We start from the raw sequence: 19,483 nt of genomic DNA, 5'->3' as shown, positions 1-19,483 counted from the left end.
ATATGAGCAGAGACAATGCTAATGATTTTCAGTGATCATAGATGATGTCTTAGGGAACTGACATAATATAGATTCTCAAATTAGTTTTCTTATTTAACCAAACTCACTAGCTTACATCTAAAATATGCCACATAGACTGTTTCAATTTAAGTAAAATTACAATGTAGGAATTTACAAGAATCCTTGACATTTGAATTAATAATTCAGTTACAGTAGCCACTATAATAAACATGACAATAATTATGTTTGTAAAATTTTCAAAATGGTATACTTATTGAATGTATATTCAATATAGCATTACTACATATTTAGTAATTTTAGAGCAAAATTTGCTGGGTAGCTTGACTAAAAGTAATAGGTTTCTAAAAGCATGTATTTTCATTTGACTATTATTAAGGTATATGTATTATTAACGTATACTTTTCAATAACTTTACGTAATACTGTGTGTCTTTAAAAGCTAGGCTTATTTAACAAACAGTTTTTAAGTTGGTTATAAAAATGTTATTCATCAGTTTGATTTAGTTGATATTATATGATTTTAGTAGGCAAAATAACCTTTCTGCTCACTATTGAACAAATAAATTATAACCCTTTTTTTCTACCTAAACTCACCATTTGAAATGTGTAGTTTACTAAATATTTGGTAATAACCTATAAGCGAAAAGAATATACATATATCTGAATGACTTTGTTGTATACCTGAACCTAATACAACATGATAAATTAGTTATACTTCAATAAATTTTTTTTAAAAATATGTGTTTAAGAAAAAAATGTCTGATCGATTGCCATAAAGGAATGTTGGCAAAAGTAATTACATGTGAATTTCTTTTTTTTTTTTTAACATGTGAATTTCTTAAGAGGGTATGACTGTACTCATTATTTTTGATAGGTAGATAACTGTTAGTGAACATCATTGGTTGGTTCTCTTTAAGCAATTTACTTGAATTCATACTTATTTGTCTATGTGAACCATGCTGCTTACCCTATTTAATTGGATCTTGTACTTGCAAATTTTTGTCCCTGGTTATAACGTTTTATACCTGACTAGTCTTCTATGTATACAGTCATTATTTAGTTTGACATACACATTCTATCTGAGCAATAAAAGCATTTAATTGACATTTAAGCTGCAGAACATATTGAAACACATTTACATTCAATGCTCTTCTCTGAAAGTACTATGTAAAAGGTACATATTCTTTACTCACATCTTTACTATTTGGGCAAAAGCTACATTCTTATTTCTTCCCACAGAATAAAATAATAAGCTGAGAGATAAATCACCATAGCATTATTCAGTTACTTACAGTAATGCAATCAGAAAGCCCATCTCCTGACCTCTAATCCCCAAGACTACACTCCTTTGTGAAATCTGTCTTCACTTTTACTTAGATTCAAGTAATAAAAGTTTTGAATGCTTTAAAAAATCGCTAGTCTTTTTGATAAAGAGGTTTGACATTCTATTTTCCATTTAATATAATGTTTTCTTGGACTGAAAGTGAGTGCCCATTTATACATAATTTTACCAAGTTGACTAAAGCTGTCGGGTTGTCTTAAGTATCACAAAGGTTACAGAGAACTATGCAGCAAAGCCTGACAGGGAAAAGAAAGAACTGGGCTTTATCGAGCTCCCTCCCAGTTAGTACTTAATATATTCTGACATGTTTCAAACTGTAGGTCACAATCTATTTATACTTCTGGAAAGTTCATTCTCAGCCAGCATTGTGGAAATGAGATTGAAACATTTTTGTCTTTTCCATGAATACAAGTAAGCCAACTCAAGCCTTCTGACACTAGCCTAGAGAGTTATAAGACTAAATAGTTTAGTGTTGCTCTCACCATATGGTCCAAATGAACCAGTAAATTTGACTTACACAGCCAGAAGCATAATTAGAGAGAATCCTACTTTCATTCTCTCATAGGTCTGTTATAAAAATTCAAGGACCAAATACAGTGCATGGCACTTAGTAAGCAACTCTCTATATATATTTGCCTCTATATATATTGTCAAAAAACCCTGATATATATATATATATATATATAAATGATCATGATCCTGACAATGATTATAAGCAGTGTTATTTTAATTTTTAATAAGTATTGTCTGATTCTAAAAATAAAGCATGGTGGAACATTTAAAAAACAACAGATGTGTAATGAAGAATCTATTGCCTATGCGTTTTTTTCCATATTATATAAACAAGCTTTTTTCTTGTGTTTTTAAATTTACAATACAATGTGATTTTTTCTCTATTTTTCTTTGTTATTATATAGTTTTCAGTTACAGTGTTTTTTATCATGTTTCATTCACCTTTTAGATATGCTATATTTTATATATTAACTACTTGGATTCAGGTTTTTATCTCCAATATTATATTATGAACATTTTCACTTCCAAATATTTTGCTTTTTATTATATAATCTTTGGAACATGTGTCTAAAAGTGACATTATTTAGTTAAAGTTGCATATTCCTATGTCACTTATTTGTTAAACTATATGCACTATTTTATGTTTTCAATTTTATACTTTCACCTTATTCTCTTGGGTTCTTAAAAAGCAAATAAAACCAAATATCCAGCTCTTAGTACTTTCTAAATATAATCATTATCTATTTAATATGTTAAAGGAGTTAGGACATCAAGCTTAATTTAAATTAAAAACTGCCCTTGATTAAATAAAAAGTGAAAGGAAAACAAAGGACTGTTTAAATGTATGTTCAACCTTTATCAAGATATTAATTAAGTGATTGTGTACTTCACATCTCAGGTAAATAAGTGACTTGAGAGATATCAGTATATAGTTTCATTATCTGTTTCATGATGTTTCAAGGATGTTCACAAGTTCCTAGCTGAATCTGCCTTTGAGCAAACACTTTTAGGGCTATCAAACTTGATCATAATTGATGACGGTCATATACGCTACCATCATATTTGGGGCATTGACCTGGACAGAAAGATCTTGAATGAATGAGATAGAAACTTATCTACATCTACTTTACTATAAGGGCCTTTCCTATTGCAGTAAGACTTTCATTTAATTTTTCTTTCCTCAGTGGAGGCTTCCTCCAGCTTCATTCTTGGGAATAAAATTTTTCAGTCCCAAAGTATATAGATGTGGTAACAGAGAGCACCACAAAGAGGGCCTCTGCTATCTTCATGTTGAATTTGTTTAAATAGCTCAATACTAATGTATTTCTTACCATAAAAAATTGCACAGTTGCCTCTTCATCTAGCCAATTTTATACATTTTCAAATTTTCCAAATTAGAATTGCCTCCCTTTATGCATAATTCTAAACTTTTATGAGTGGTAGTATTTGAGAATATTGCCCCAAATTTACAAAATTTCTTGCTTCATTCCTCTAAATTGACTGTGTAGAAAACCTTGATTCATTCTGATATAAACATTCAAAGTCTAAATAACAGACCTGTAACAGTAAGAAAAATATCACAGTGTGAACATATCTCAGACAATTAATATTTGTAAACATGAAGATTAATTGTGCACATAACATAAATACCCTCTAGTAGCAGTGTTGAAAATATAATTTCAGAAATTATTCTCTATTTTCCATAAAAAAATGACTGAATAAGTCAAGGCTTTACTCTATTTTCCATTGCTCTGCCAAGGCAAACTTTATCTTAAATGTATCTTCCTATGATCAGGTCACAGAAATGAACTACATGGACCTTTGTTGATATAGTCGATGTCAAACTATTTTATTCTGTAGTACCTTCCTATATGGATACAACTGATATATTTTTAGTTTTAGTTTTCTTCATTACAAAAACCATAAGGAATGAGGAAAAACTCATTCCTACATGCAGAATTTTAATTATGCCTCTCAGATGTGTGCCTTTAATTAACTGGTGACATTTCCTTTGTTCAATTATTATAGTTATATACAACTGTCATAAACTTATAAATTTTAATTAAGGCTGCCCCAAACCCTAGTTATGTAGTGTCCACACAGGAATCTGCCAAAGGCTTAACTGTAAGTAAACCAACAATGAATAAATCCATGAACTGCCCACTGGGATTTGTTTTACAAATTAACATTTGTGTGGAGATAATGAGGTTCTACAGCCCATAATACCAAACAATGTTTTATAAAACCACATTTTTAAAAAGTGAAAAATGCATTGTTAAAGACTTAATTAACTATCATATTATTATTATTTGTTGCTATAAGACAATAACTACATGGTTATATATCAAGTTGAGTTCATATGAGGACTCATTTGCATTACTAATTAGAAATATATATATTTTTTGAATGTACTTTCTATGTCAAGATCTAATACTCTGGATATTAAACTTGATAATGTATGGGTTCTAGATAAATGAATAGATACACTTGATATATTGTGGATTTTAAGAATGCAGCAAGGTCTGGACAAATGATCTGAATGAAACATTAAAAGTTCTGCTGTATTTATATATAGCTCACAGTACAGTACAGTGTTAGTCGCTTAGTCCTGTCCAACTCTTTGCGACCTTATAGACTGCAGCCCACCAGGCTCCTCCGTCCATGGGATTCTCCAGGCAAGAATACTGGAGTGGGTTGCCATTTCCTTCCCCACGGGATCTTCCTAACTCAGGGATTGAACCTGGGTCTCCTGCATTGCAAGCAGATTCAGGGAAGCCCTTATATAGCTCATCAGGATAGCAAATTCAACGTTTCAAAGAGATTTTTCTCTTTAGATCCATCTCAGGTTGAATTGGTAGTCATAGTTTGGAGTGTCAAACCCTTTCATTGGCTTAAATATTTCCAGAGATAAATATAAGAAACTCATCTGGTCGCAACCCAAGATCATCTTAATGAGAAAATTAAGAGCTAAATAATAAAACTAAACACCTCATTTGCATAAAAAAGCATCTTCCCTAAAGCTAAGCAGTATGTGTGTTGTAAAATACAATTACAGGTCACACCCTCTCACCTCACATTCAACGGATTTTCATTAGCATATTCACTGAAGGTCTCAGTACAGAGCTTTTCCTATGGCAACAGAGTATACTTCGTGGACTGGCTCCCCCTCAGGCAGAATGAATATATGTAGTAAGGCTCCTAATGCCTTTTTAAATTTAATCAAACTGATGAATTCTTGTTTAGAATTCTAATTAGTAGTCAAAATTATCTTAATTATCAATTAATCATATCAAAACTATTTATAAGTATAAAACTATCAAAGAAATAGTAATGTTTTTACTCTGAGAATGTAAATCAGAAAATGGCTTGCTGCTCCTGAACGCCATTGAAGATGCTTCTTCGTGTGGCTCTTTCAGTTATCCTTATGCTAAATACCACAAAGAATAACTTAAGCAATAGAAGCAGTGAGAAATTCAAGTATGATGAAAATTAACCATGTAGGGGGTGTGAAGAACATACGAATTGATTTTCCATCTGACTGTCTAAATCTGCACTTATTGTAAAATAACTGAATTTGCATAGATTGCATTCTAATTGTTGCACAATCTCCTTTGCACTAAAATTGGAATTTGAAAATTATATTTTTATTAGGCATTAGGGTTAATTTTTTCCCAGTAGGAACATATTTTAAATGTAATACAAGTCAGTAGAGAAATATATGTTAACATTCACTTATGAGCTGTAGAAAACACTTTTTTTAAGCACAGCTATAGCATAAATTAATAAGAATCTCTTTTATATCTAAATATGTAGTAACCTGATGTTTCCAAAGTAATGTCTTTTGAATATACTATATTGTAGTATCAACAGAATAGTTTTGATTTTAGATGGAATTTTTGATACTATAAGATATACTGATATAATATGTATATACTGGAGAGGTCTCGCTCAGTCGTATCCGACTCTTTGCGACCCCGTGGAAGGTAGCCTACCAGGCTCCGCCATCCATGGGCTTTTCCAGACAAGAATACTGGAGTGGGCTGCCATTTCCTTCTCCAGGGGATCTTCCCAACTCAGGGATCGAACCTGGGTCTCCTGCATTGCAGACAGACACAAGCCTTATCTTTTCGACTCCAAAATATACATATTTTTAATCCAAGTTTGCCTGATGTTAAAACTCATGTCATTAAAAATTAGATTTGTTTGAAATATATATATATTATAATATGTATACATGTATATATATGTATGCACATATATACACATATGTACATGTATATATATTATATGTATATAATATGTAATATTATAATATGTATATATTTCAAGTGAATCTAATTTTTAATGACATGAGTTTTAACATTAGGCAAACTTGGATTAAAATATATATATTTTGGAGTTGAAAAGATAAGGGTTGTAAAACTGATCTTTGCCTCATCATTTTAAGCCAGAGTCAGAATATCTATAAGCCCTGAGCCCTGTCAATGATAAGCATTTAACACAAGATAGTGATCATTATTATTGTTAATTTCTGTGACTTGAACTTTGATATACTCAATTTAGAACAATTGCCACTGATTATGTTGAATTAACTATTAGATTTAATTTTTATATTTGTTATTAAGACACCAGGAATGATATTTGTTATTAATCAACACTAAGTATTTTCTATATATTTTTCACACATAAGGAAAACTGTACATTGTTTTTACATACAATACCACTCAATTATTTACCCAGAGCTGATGGCATACAAGTTCCTCCATTTTGACAGTAGTTGCTACAGTGGTTGATTTCACATCTTTCTCCTGAATAACTAGGCCAACAGTGGCACCTCAAATCACCCTTCTCATTTAAAATGCATCTTCCTCCATTTTCACAAGTCAATTTGCATGAATCATCTGGTTATAAGAAGAAATGTACAAATTAGCATGCCATTCAGTAGATGGTAGAGTAAGAAAAATTCAAATAAAAATTAAATACTAAGACCTAACTATTTTTCATAAAATTCCAAAGCTAAATACACCTAATATAAAAGTAGAAGAGACAAAATGCTATCTGAAAATAGAGAATCAGATTTCAACCATTGTTGAAGGTGAACACAAATATTCAATTAACTTTTATTCTTTTTCAGGCTTAAAGTGCTATTTACCATTTTTTTATATTTGTTAAAACATTAAACAATAAAACCAACTAAAACTTTCTAAAAATAAAATATTTTTCAACCAATAAGTGTTTTTTCACAGTATGGGGAAATATGGCTTATTTTTCAAGGAGTGTTTGATATTAAGCCAAACTGAGATATATAAGCTAAATATTATAGTATAAATATGTAGTCATACATATTATATATATGGTATAGTGTGCATATAGAAACAAATACACACACACATATATATATATATATAATTTATAGTCTAGGGAAACATTTAAATGAAAAAATACCCTTTGATGTACATACTTATAAATTATTTATAAACACACAAAACAAAAAGTTACTTAGATTTGATACAAGGTGGTGATAAGTGTCAGAAACATCTATTTCCATATATAAGCTGATTAGGCATAATTTGCCTACAATACATTCTGGCTTTGAAAAGGAAATAATGATCATTCCTTGAGGTCACAGAATTAGTTTTAAAAATATGATGAGTCTGATTTATGATAAAGATTGGTTTGGAATCATTTTCTGGATTATTTTTCTATATGTATAGACATGGCCTTTCTCCATTAGAAATACTGTTCTATGTAGACCAGGGCACAATGTTCAATTGAACAAAGACAATCAATAATAGTTTAAGAAGCAGTCTATCCAGAAAATACCTTTTCCTAGAGTCATGCTTATTTTGTATGAAGTCAAAACAGCCTATATTCTTTACTCAAGATACATTGACCTAGACATAGCAGCAGCTTGGATATATCACTGCAATTATCACAAGAACATCCTAAAGAGTCTCAGCGATGTTAAATGACACAACAGTTCAAGTATCATAACTACTGTCATAAATAGAGACAATCAGCAGTGTCAAACAAATTCTGATACTTTTGGCATTGCAAAACAACTTCCAATACTTTTTCAAGTAGGGAGGTTTCAGGTTGGCATTACTAAATTCTGCATTTGTAATACCAAGTACTCTCATGAGGCACTATATATATATATATACATGGTATAAAGAAAGTGACAATTGATATAGTAAGATTTGCTTTTAGGTCCTAGTTCTGCTCCTTACTATGCATAAATTAAACTATCCAAGCCTTAGTTATTTCTACTTTAAGATAGCCTTATGGACATACGTACAACTTAACTCATAGATTTGTTGTGAATATTAAATAAGCAACTTGAAAGTAAAAATTAAAATCATAGAGCTTTGTAAATTTTTAGGTACATAAGTAAATACCATACACATACACACAAATGAGAGTCTGGGTTCTAGCCATACTGGATAGTACAAGGATGGAGACCTGCAATCTGGGTCTACAAGTTGTATTGCTAAATTTCAACAGGAAATTGAGGCACTCATTAGGTAAATCACCAAGTGAGAATCCTAGTGAGCATTATGTACCGAGTGTGCACGAGGTGCACTGAGAATCCAGCTCACACGGAATGGATCCTATGAAAGCCAGAGGGTGAGCATTGGAGGGACTCAGTGAAAGTTACTAAGACTGGGCTGGATTACAGAGTGTCAAGGAAGGAACTGAAAGACAAGTGAATTTGAAGAGAAAAGCAGAGTGTCACAGGAGATTCTTGGATGTTGGACTTTTCCTCAAAAGTAGTGTTAAGTTTCGAAAAGTCTAGAGTGTCTAAGAATGACTGTAATGATGGGGTTAGACTGAAAGCACGGGGACTATTAGGATTCTGTTTAAATTGTCCAGGCTGGATAAGATGATGGCTTTAAAATAATGCAGGATAGATAAACGTAGACATATTCTAAAAATAACTAGAAGATAAAAATCACATCAGCGGGAAAGGAAAAACTAAGGATAATCCTTCAGTTTCAAACTCAGGGGCAATAAGACCTAAAGTGTTTTATCACTCAATGTATTAAATTGGAAATACCTATTTAAATGAAGTGGGAATCTCTAGCAAAGGGTTGAATATAGACATCAAACTCTCAAGAAAGATCTGGAGAGGAAATAACATGTGTTGGTTTAAAATTTACCAAAACATTTCTAACTCTTTAGCATGAAACATCCTAAGTGGAGTTGTGAATGCGAATAGTGAAGATAACTGTTAAAGGTATTATGATCACACTTAGGATTACTATGGGAGGGCGCAGTTTCACTGGTGGATGTTCTATGTAAAACACGTACATATTCAAAATCTCTACATGTTAGGATATGTGCATTTCTATAATGTGCCTCAGTAGGCACCAGAAATTTAAACATATAACACTACCTTTGAAATGAAAGTGGAGTTACAGTCTTTCGGAACTGTAATAGTTCTATAATGAAAATGGAAGCTGCTTTTGTCAATACCTAAATCACCTCCAGAAGCCAAGCTCCAGCAATTACAATCAACTGTAGGGAAGAGCAGGTGAATACTTCTCCATGAATGGGTAACATTTGAATTTCAATTTTCCTACACGAAGATTAAAAATACTCAGGGTGCTCATCGTTTAACAATAGCAGCTAGAGAAAGGCAAGTAATTATAAAGAGCTGAAAAAGTTAGCTATATCAAATTAATTGGCTTTTATCTACACTAATCAATAATTTTAAACTCCATTTACCTATGTTCTTAACCAAGTGTTCCAAGTCATCCATTACCAAGGCTCATATATATAAAGGCCATGTGAATACTTTTAACACTTTCATTATTTAATATATGAGATTTTTTAAAAAATTACAAAATAAATGTTGAGGCCTTTCAGGCCGGGTTGCAATCATGTTTTCTGTAATCATGTCTTTCAGGCTGGGTTGAAAACAAAACTAAAATTTCTAAAGGAGTTTAAGATTTTGGTTAAGTGCGTATTTAGATAAAATGCTTCCTCATGTAAAACTTGGGAAGTGAAATGTGAGTGTTAGTCACTCAGTCATGTCTGCCTATTTGTGAACCCATGGACTGTAGCCCACCAGACTCCTGTGTCCATGGAATTATTCAGACAAGAATGCTGTAGTGGGTTGCCATGCCCTTTCCAGGGCATCTTTCTGACCCAGTGATTGAACCTGAGTCTCCTGCACTACAGGCAGATTCTTTACCAAAAAAATTTGCTACCTTCATGACAGGTTTATCTTAGAGTGCTGTGTGTCTGCTTTTAGCAAGGCATTGTGCTGGGCACTTTCTGCATGTTATTTCTAGTATTTTCCAATTACTCTGGACATGGGTACTTCGGGTGGATTGGAGGCACTAGAGTGCATTATATCATGATGAAGACTGTGGAATGCCTAGGTCCACCTTAGAGTACTACCATTATTAAGTATTGTTAGACAGTCAACTGAACCTCTATATACTTCAATTTTTCATCTGTAAAAATAGGGACAATGAGAGTATAACATCATCAAAGTTTTGTGGGGATTAAATGAAATAATGTGCATATAGCATACATAAAATATGCCTTGCACATAAGCCTTCAAGGTATTTATTCTTTTTACCAGTAGTGGTAGTATTTATTGTTAATTTGATTTTACACAGAAGAAATGGAAACTGAGGGAGTATGAGGCCAAACAAATTAGTTATGTGATAGATCTTGAGGGGCACTCAAGAGAGAGGTGATATAATTATGGCTGATTTGTGTTGTTGTAGGCAGAAACCAATACAACATTGTAAAGTGATTCTCTTCTAATTAAAAAATAAATTTTAAAAAACACAAAAGAAAAGTAATTAAAAAAAAAAAGGACTTGTCTTGAAAAAAAAAAAAAGAAGAGGGGTAGATTTTGGTTTAATCCACAGCATCACCTCAGCTCTACCCCAGGTCAAGTTCTTCCTATGTTGGTCAATCAGTCAGTTCAGTCTCTCAGTCGTGTCTGACACTTTGTGATCCCATGGACTGGAGTATGCCAGGCCTCCCTGTCCATCATCAACTCCCGGAATTTACCTAAACTCATGTCCATTGAGTCAGTGATGCCATCCAACCATCTCATCTTCTGTCATCCCCTTCTCCTCCTGCCCTCAATCTTTCCCAGCATCAGGGTCTCGTCAAATGAGTCAGCTCTTAGCATCAGGTGGCCAAAGTATTGAAGTTTCAGCTTCAACATCAGTCCTTCCAATGAACACCCAGGACTGGTTGGATCTCCTTGCAGTTCAAGGGATTCTCAAGAGTCTTTTCCAACATCACAGTTCGAAAGCATCAATTCTTTGGCACTCAGCCTTCTTTACAGTCCAACTCTCACATCCATGCATGACTACTGGAAAAGCCATAGCCTTGACTACAGACCTTTGTGGACAAAGTAATGTCTCTGCTTTTTAATATGCTGTCTAGGTTGGTGATAACTTTCCTTCCAAGGAGTAAGCGTCTTTTAATTTCATGGCTGCAGTTACCATCTGCAGTGATTTTGGAGCCCCCAAAAATAAAATCAGCCACTGTTTCCCCATCTATTTACCATGAAGCAATGGGACCAGATGCCATGATCTTAGTTTTCTGAATATTGAGCTTTAACCCAACTTTTTCACTCTCTTCTTTCACTTTCATCAAGAGGTTCTTTAGTTCTTCTTCATTATCTTCCATAAGGGTGGTGTCATCTGCATATCTGAGGTTTTTGATATTTCTCCTGGCAATCTTGATTCCAGCTTGTGCTTCATCCAGCCCAGCGTTTCTCATGATGTACTCTGCATATAAGTTAAATAAGCAGGGTGATAATATACAGCCTTGAAGTACTCCTTTTCCTATTTGGAACCAGTTTGTTGTTCCATGTCCAGTCTAACTGTTGCTTCCTGACCTGCATACAGATTTCTCAAGAGGCAACTCAGGTGGTCTGGCATTCCCATCTCTTGAAGAATTCTCCACAGTTTATTGTGATCCACACAGTCAAAGGCTTTGGCATAGTCAATCAAGCAGAAGTAGATGTTTTTCTGGAACTCTCTTGCTTTTCGAGGATCCAATGGATTTGGCAATTTGATCTCTGGTTCCTCTGCCTTTTCTAAAACCAACTTGAACATCTGGAAGTTCATGGTTCATGTATTATTGAAGCCTGGCTTGGAGAATTTTGAGCATCTTCCTATGTATTTGTTGATTTTGGAATATTGAATAAATTATTTGTATTACTGGCTTCCTACATGGCTCAATGGTAAAGACTCTGCCTGCCAAGTAGTAGATGGAGACTTGATCCCTGAGTTCAGAAGATCTACTCAAGAAGTATATGGCAACTCACTCTAGTATTCTTCCTGGAGAATCCCATGGACAGAGGAGGCTGGGGGACTACAGTCCATTGAGTCGCAAAAGAGTCAGACATAACTTAGTCAGTAAACAAGAACAACAATATTCACATTAAGTAAAGGGGCAAAAGGGAGGTTATATAGAGGAGACAGTCTTATTTATTTATAAAAGAAAAACAACAAAAGCTGTCTGCAACTTGGAAATTAAAAAAATAAACTTCTAACACCCGAACCAATGTAAAAGTCACACTAGTAGCATAAGTTGTGTGCTTCTGCACAGAGTACTAATCTCTCTCCCAGGAGCCTTTCCCACCCCAACAACAGTGTCTGTAGACTTGGTGCAGAGGAGGCACCTTTGAGAGCACTGCTTATGGTTGTCCAGGACTAGCGAAAATGTGGTACATCGTCTACAAGGAAGGAGGTGCTGACATTTTGAAGAATCTATTTCTGAAATGTTATGTAGAAATCTCAAATAGGTGGAGAATCAATGGGAAACAGTGAGAGACTTTATTTTGGGGGGCTCCAAAATCATTGCAGATGGTGACTGCAGCCATGAAATTAAAAGACACTTGCTCCTTGGAAGAAAAGCCATGACTAACCTAGACAGCATATTAAAAAGCAGAGACATTACTTTGCCAACAAAGGTCCGTCTAGTCAAAGCTATGGCTTTTCCAGTAGTCTTGTATGCATGTGAGAATTGGACTACAAAGAAAGCCGAGTGCTAAAGAATTGATGCTTCTGAACTGTGGTGTTGGAGAAGACTCTTGAGAGTCCCTTGGACTACAAGGAGATCCAACCAGTCCATCCTAAAGGAAATCAGTCCTGAATATTCATTGGGAGGACTGATGCTGAAGCTGAAACTCCAATACTTTGGCCACCTGATGCAAAGAACTGACTCATTGGAAAAGATCCTGATGCTGGGAAAGATTGAGGGCAGGAGGAGAAGGTGACAACAGAGGATGAGTTGATTGGATGGCATCACCAACTTGATAGACATGAGTTTGAGCAAGCTTCGAAAGTTGGTGACGGACAGGGAAGCCTGGCTTGCAGTAGTTCATGAGGTCGCAAATAGTCAGACATTACTGAGCAACTGAACTGAACTGAAATAGAACCTGTGACCATACACAGTTCACCTGCATGACTGTGTCAGAGTAGTGAGTGAAAAATGCACCAGGTAATGTTGGAACATGTGCATGTAATTCTATTATTCTGTCATCACAACTGAGATCATGGAAACTCTGATTGGGAGAATTGGTAAGGAGGAAGGGTTCATCCTAGTACTGGGGACCGCACCCCTTTTCAATGACTGACACTAAAATAGTCTTCCAAAAGACCAATCAAGATTCACATTTAGCATTCCATTAAGCATGTCCCAGCCTACCATCCATAGGACTTGGCACACCAGTCACACTAACTGGAATAAATGACTCGTAATTTTCTTTACTTTCAATGGTTTTGTGACTTTTCAGACAGTTTCTTCTGTTTCAATGTCCTCTTCATTCATTCCTACTTAACCTAAATCTAATCTGTCTTTGCAGATCTTATCCTAAGGTCATATTCTACAGGAAATTCTAATTTTTTTCTCTAATTGGATAATCATCAAATTTTTCCTAACAGTTTGAACTTTGTCTCTTCTGTAGCTTATATCACCATTCCCATAAATATCTATTTATTGGTGTTTGTGTCATTCATCAATTCATCCTTGCAAGCTCATCAGCTATGGATATTTAGTACTTAAAAATATATATTAGATAAAAGAGCTATGACAGTTTTAGACACTGAGTGCCTTAGGAAATGCAAAAGTGTTTAGATGGCATATAACTCATCAGAGAACAAGAAGACAATGATATGCGCATAGAGATGCTGACTGAGAACAGATACTGTGTTCACGTGAAGAGTGCATTCTAACAGAGAAATATTAATGTAACAGGTAGGAAGCCCTGCTCTGAAGAGATCCTAAATGTGTGTCTCATTGGGAAAATGTTTGCTGTGACCCGCTAGTGATTTTGGAGCACTGCCTTTTTGTCTGTGACATAAAATTAACGTGTTGATTTTCTTTTTTCTTAGCTTTTTTTTCCATTATGGCTAAAGTCTTGAATATGAATAAATTTATTGAAAGTCTATCTGGATATCCCAGAGACATTTCTTCCCCAACCCTTTTCAACACACGATTTTTGTTTTTGATTTTTTATGTTTTGCTATTTAATACACTCCAGCATCTGAAATAATGTTTCAGTTTTTAAATGTTTGTTCGAACCTCTATCTTCTAAAGCATAAACTGAAACATTTGCAGTTTTGCTTCTAACTTAGCTCTTGGTTTCTAAATTAATGTTACACTTTGCTCATAAGTTCTCAAAATGTTTATTATTTTTATTATTAATAGGAGTAGTAGTAGTATTTATTGTTAATCAGATTTTACAGAGGAAACTAAGACTTAGTTTCTAAATAAGTTTTGGCACACAGAAGTTGTTCAATATAAAGTTACTAAATGGATAAATGGATTTGGTAGTTTGGTTTAAACTAACAGCTGAATGGTACCCACAGAAATATCATTATCTTAACTAATACAAGAGCTATATAAAAAGGTCTCTTAATTTACTCTTTCATGCATGGTAGGTGCTCAGTGCAGGTTTGTAATAAATGTACAATCAACTAATAGGAAGTCATTATCAGAGAAAATAATAGCTTATATAGGCACTCACGAACCAGTGATATCGTGGAAATGATATCAGTGATTACTGAGTAGCTAATTCTGCTCACTTTCAGTAGTTGTGAACATTTATTCTACACAGTAATTCATTATTTACAGAATAATGAAGTTTACCTACCTAACAAGCTGTCATCATTGCAGGTACCATTAATCAAATATTTTCCTTCTGGGCATGCACAAGTGGCCCCAGAAGGATTCAGTAAACAGAGGAATTCACATGCTAGGTCCGAGCATGGATTGGGTACTGATCAAAACAAAACAAAAAAAGAACATAACTATAAGTACAATAGGTTTCAAAAACATAAAATTCAACAAGGTTAAATGATGAATTAGCAATGCTGAAAAGAAATAACATCAATTTTTTTTTAACCAGGAGTATATTATTTCAATATTACAGTACTTCTTTATAGATGAAAAGAAATTACTAACCAACATCTAAGGGTTTCCCTGGTAGCTCAGTGATAAAGAATCCACCTGCCAATGCAGGACACTTGGATTTGATCTCTGGGTCAGGAAGATCCCCTGGAGAAGGAAATGACAACCCACTCCAGCATTATTGCCTGGGAAATCCCATGGTCAGAGGTGCCTAGGGGGTTGCATGCCTCCATGGGATCACAAAAGAATCAGACACGATTTAGTGACTAAACAAAAACAACAACCCGGCATCTATTATTAATAGAAAATGTACCTTAATTTACATTTTCCATGAGGGAGAGGAAAATCTAAAACACATAATTTGTCACTTTTCCTTTGGCAAAGAGTTGATCTGAGACACAGAAGTGCAGTTTAGGACTATTGTAATAGTCTAGCCAACTGAAATCATTGGGATCTAATTTTCATTTTAAGTAGTTTCAAGACTGGTTTAACAGACAGAAAGAACTCCCCATGATATTTACAAAGGCTTACAATCCATATGTAGTTATCTGTTACAGCACAAACAAAACATGACTTTTTCTCTCAGAAAACATGTTTAGTACAGTTTCCTTTCCATCAGATGTGTGCATGGATAAATGGGTACCACATTTACTCTTTTGTCTAAATTTCTATCCAATCAGTATCCTCTATAGCAACAGCTGCTTCATGGATTTCTGTATAGAATCTGTCATTAGAATGAAACAGAAATGACATTGAGAAAGTGAAATGGTGACTATGAAAGTCGCTTTCATTGTGTAAGAACCACTACTCAAGTACCTATTATACTCAGGGTAGACTTTATATATTTTTAATGAAGGTGGCAATATTTGACTATGAATATGAATCAGACAGAACTAGAGGTTGAGAGGGTGATATCCTCATATTAACCTTGGAACGATATGTGTCAGATCACTGGTAAAGAGCAGCAAAACCATGAATAGAAATTCAGGAAGGTTTTAGGGAAGTATATGTTGTTTTAACCTGATTCCAGAAATCATTTGATACAATTATTAACCTTTCCAGATCATACTGAATGAAATTAAATCTTTTTATTAACCATAAGGAATAATTATTAATATAAGTAAATCTTAAATAATATTTTGAAGGGTGAACTGATATACAAAGTCAGATCACTAGAATTTCAGCCACATTTTATTTCTCTGTTCTTCAATATTTTTATGGCTGTGTTTGAAACATATCTTTCAAGATACCAATGTCAAATATTTATCTCTTTTTAGGAGAGAAAGTAGCAGTAAAAATCATAAACAATCAGAGAAAATACAACTCTTGAGAACAGTTCTCCTCAGATACCTTTAAAGATGAAGTGCTGGATCTATAATTGTTACTTGGTTATCAGTGAGTGAAAAAGGCTAATGATAAATTTCCTTACTTACATGGTTTAACTATAGACATAAAAGGCTTTATTAAGAATTTAGGAAAAAAAAATAGCATGAGAGAAATTTTTATAACAAAGTTATTCTAATTCCAAGAAAACACAAACAAATCCTGAAATTCTCATATCTGTTATAGCAGAAATAGTAACTTTTGCATTATTTATATCTTGTCTTTGAAAATTTGAAAAGTCTGGTGCAATCAAAATTAAAGTAACTTAACTTATTGGAGTTAAGCCACGAAAAGAGTTTTGAATTTAAAAATGCTTTATTTTGAGAATCATAAGAAAGAAACTTTGCCAAGATAGACAATAGTATAAAATATTATACTTACAATCTAGTTGTTTATAGCGATGAGAAATCAAAACACCTTTTGTTTTGTCAACATCTAAAGCTAGGTACTCTACTGAACCATGGCCAAATTTTTGCACTCGAAATACACCATTTTTAGGACCTGCTCCATATATATAATCTTCAAAGACATCAATCCTGTGTGGATGTAACAAACCTAGAATTTTTTAAAAGTGGAGTTATAAAAGTTGCAAATGTAAACAGTCTTAAGAAAACTAAGCTTATCCAAGATCATATCGAAAATCTTATTCCTATTAACAAAAACTTTCAGAATTAGAATATTTTAATATTAGCTATAAAATTGATGATTGATTTATTAGCAGTAAAAATATGTGAGATATTAAACTTATCACTAAGAACATAAAAAACATTTCCATCATCACTTTAATCAATTTTACCATCATAAAGCATTTCCTGGAGGGCTTATTATACAGAATAATCTTTTCTGTTGTACAGTTTGCAAACATAAAGCTTACATGACATTGATAACCACCACTGCACAAAAACAGTTCACAAAATTCTCATTTTCTTGTTTTTCAGTTGCTCAGTTGTGTCCGACTCTTTGTGATCCCGTGGACTGCAGCACACTAGACTTCCCTGTCCTTCACTATCTCCTGGAGTTTGCTCAAACTCATATCTATTGAGTCAGTGATGTCATCCAACCATCTCATCATCTGTCCCCTTGCTTCTCCTCCTGCCCTCAAACTTTCCTAGCATCAGGGTCTTTTCCAATGAATCAGCTCTCTGCATCAGGTGGCCAAAGTATTGGAGCTTCAGCTTCAGCATCAGTCCTTCTAATGAATATTCAGGACTGATTTCCTTAAGGATTGACTGGCTTGATATCCTTACTGTCCAAGGGACTCTGAAGAGTCTTTTCTGGCACCACAATTCAAAAATATCAATTCTTCAGCATTCAGTCTTTTTTCTGGTCCAACAGTCACATTAATACATGGCTATGGAAAAACCATAGCTTTGACTACCTGGACCTTTATCAGCCAAGTGATGCCTCTGCTTTTTAATATGCTGTCTAGGTTTGTCATAGATTTTCTTCCAAGGAGGAAGTCTTTAAATTTTATGGCTGCAGTAACTGTCTGCAGTGATTTTGGGGCCCAAGAAAATAAAGTCTGTCACCTTTCCCACTTTCTCTCCATTTGCCATGAAATGATAGGACTGGATGCCATGATCATATTATTTTAAATTTTGAGTTTTAAGCCAGCTTTTTCACCTCCCTCTTTAATCTTTATCAAGAGGCACTTTAGTTCCTTTTTTCTTTCTGTTACTAGGCTAGTGTCATCTACATATCTGAGGCCAATTATATTTCTCCTGGCAATCTTTATTTCAGCTTGTGATTCATTCAGCTGGCATTTCGCATGATGTACTCTGAATATAAGTTAAATAAGCAGGGTGACAATATACAGCCTTGACCTACTCCTTTCCCAATTTGGAACCAGTCCATTGTTTCATGTCCGGTTTTAACTGTTGCTTTTTGGCCTGCATACAGGTCTCTCAGGAGACAGGTAAGGTGGTCTGGTATTCCCATTTCTTGAAGAATTTTCCACAGTTCGTTTTGATCCACACAATCAAAAGCTTTAGCATAGTCAGCGAAGCAGAAGTGGATGTTTTTATGGAACTCTCTTGCTTTTTCTATGACCCAGTGGATGTTGGCAATTTGATCTCTGGTTCCTCTGCCTTTTCTAAATCCAGCTTGAACATCTGGAAGTTCATGGTTCACGTACTGCTGAAGTTTGGCGTTAAGGATTTTGAGCATTACCTTGCTAGCATATGAAATGAGTGCAATTGTATGGTAGTTTGAGCATTCTTTGGCATTGCCTTTCTTTGGGATTGGACTGAAAACTGACCTTTACCAATTCTGTGGCCACTGATGAGTTTCCAAATTGCTGACTTTAAAGTGCAGCAATTTCACAGTATAATCTTTTAGGATTTGAAGTAGCTCAGCTGGAATTCCACCACCTCCACTAGCTTTGTTCATAAAGATGCTTCCTAAAGCCCACTTAACTTCACACTCTAGGCTGTCTGGCTCTTTCTGAGTGACCACACCATCATGGTTATCTAGGTCATCAAGAAACTTTCTGTATAGTTCTTGTGTTCTTGCCACCTCTTCTTAATCTCTTTTGCTTCATTAAGTTGCTGCCATTTCTGTCTTTTATTGTGCCAGTCTTTGCATAAAATGGTCCCATGGTATCTCCAATTTTCTTGAAGAGATCCCTAGCATTTCCCATTCTGTAGTTTTCCTCCATTTCTTTGGATTGTTTACTTAAGAAGACTTTCTTGTCTCTCCTTGCTCTTCTCTGGAACCCTGCATTCAGTTGGGTATATCTTTCCTTTTCTCCTTTGCCTTTCACTTCTTTGCTTTTCTCAGCTATTTGTAAGGCCTCCTCAGACAACCACTTTGCCTTCTTGTATTTCTTTTT

At 34.3% G+C, this 19,483-nt stretch overlaps 1 protein-coding gene across 1 annotated transcript in view; it reads right to left on the bottom strand.

Moving 5' to 3' along the window:
• The window catches only part of LRP1B (LDL receptor related protein 1B), a 1,867,078-nt gene that overhangs the window by 88,019 nt on the left and 1,759,576 nt on the right, over positions 1 to 19,483 (bottom strand). Inside the window, exons 81-83 of the mRNA XM_061135390.1 lie at positions 17,035 to 17,208; positions 15,014 to 15,139; positions 6,612 to 6,776 (exon numbers count right to left, since the gene is read on the bottom strand). Of these exons, the coding sequence (XP_060991373.1) occupies positions 6,612 to 6,776; positions 15,014 to 15,139; positions 17,035 to 17,208 (465 nt within the window). The remainder of the gene's footprint in view (positions 1 to 6,611; positions 6,777 to 15,013; positions 15,140 to 17,034; positions 17,209 to 19,483) is intronic.

Source organism: Dama dama, chromosome 33 (assembly GCF_033118175.1).
Source record: "Dama dama isolate Ldn47 chromosome 33, ASM3311817v1, whole genome shotgun sequence".
In the NCBI taxonomy this organism is placed as follows: Eukaryota; Metazoa; Chordata; class Mammalia; order Artiodactyla; family Cervidae; genus Dama; species Dama dama.
This window is presented reverse-complemented; position numbering and strand designations above follow the sequence as displayed.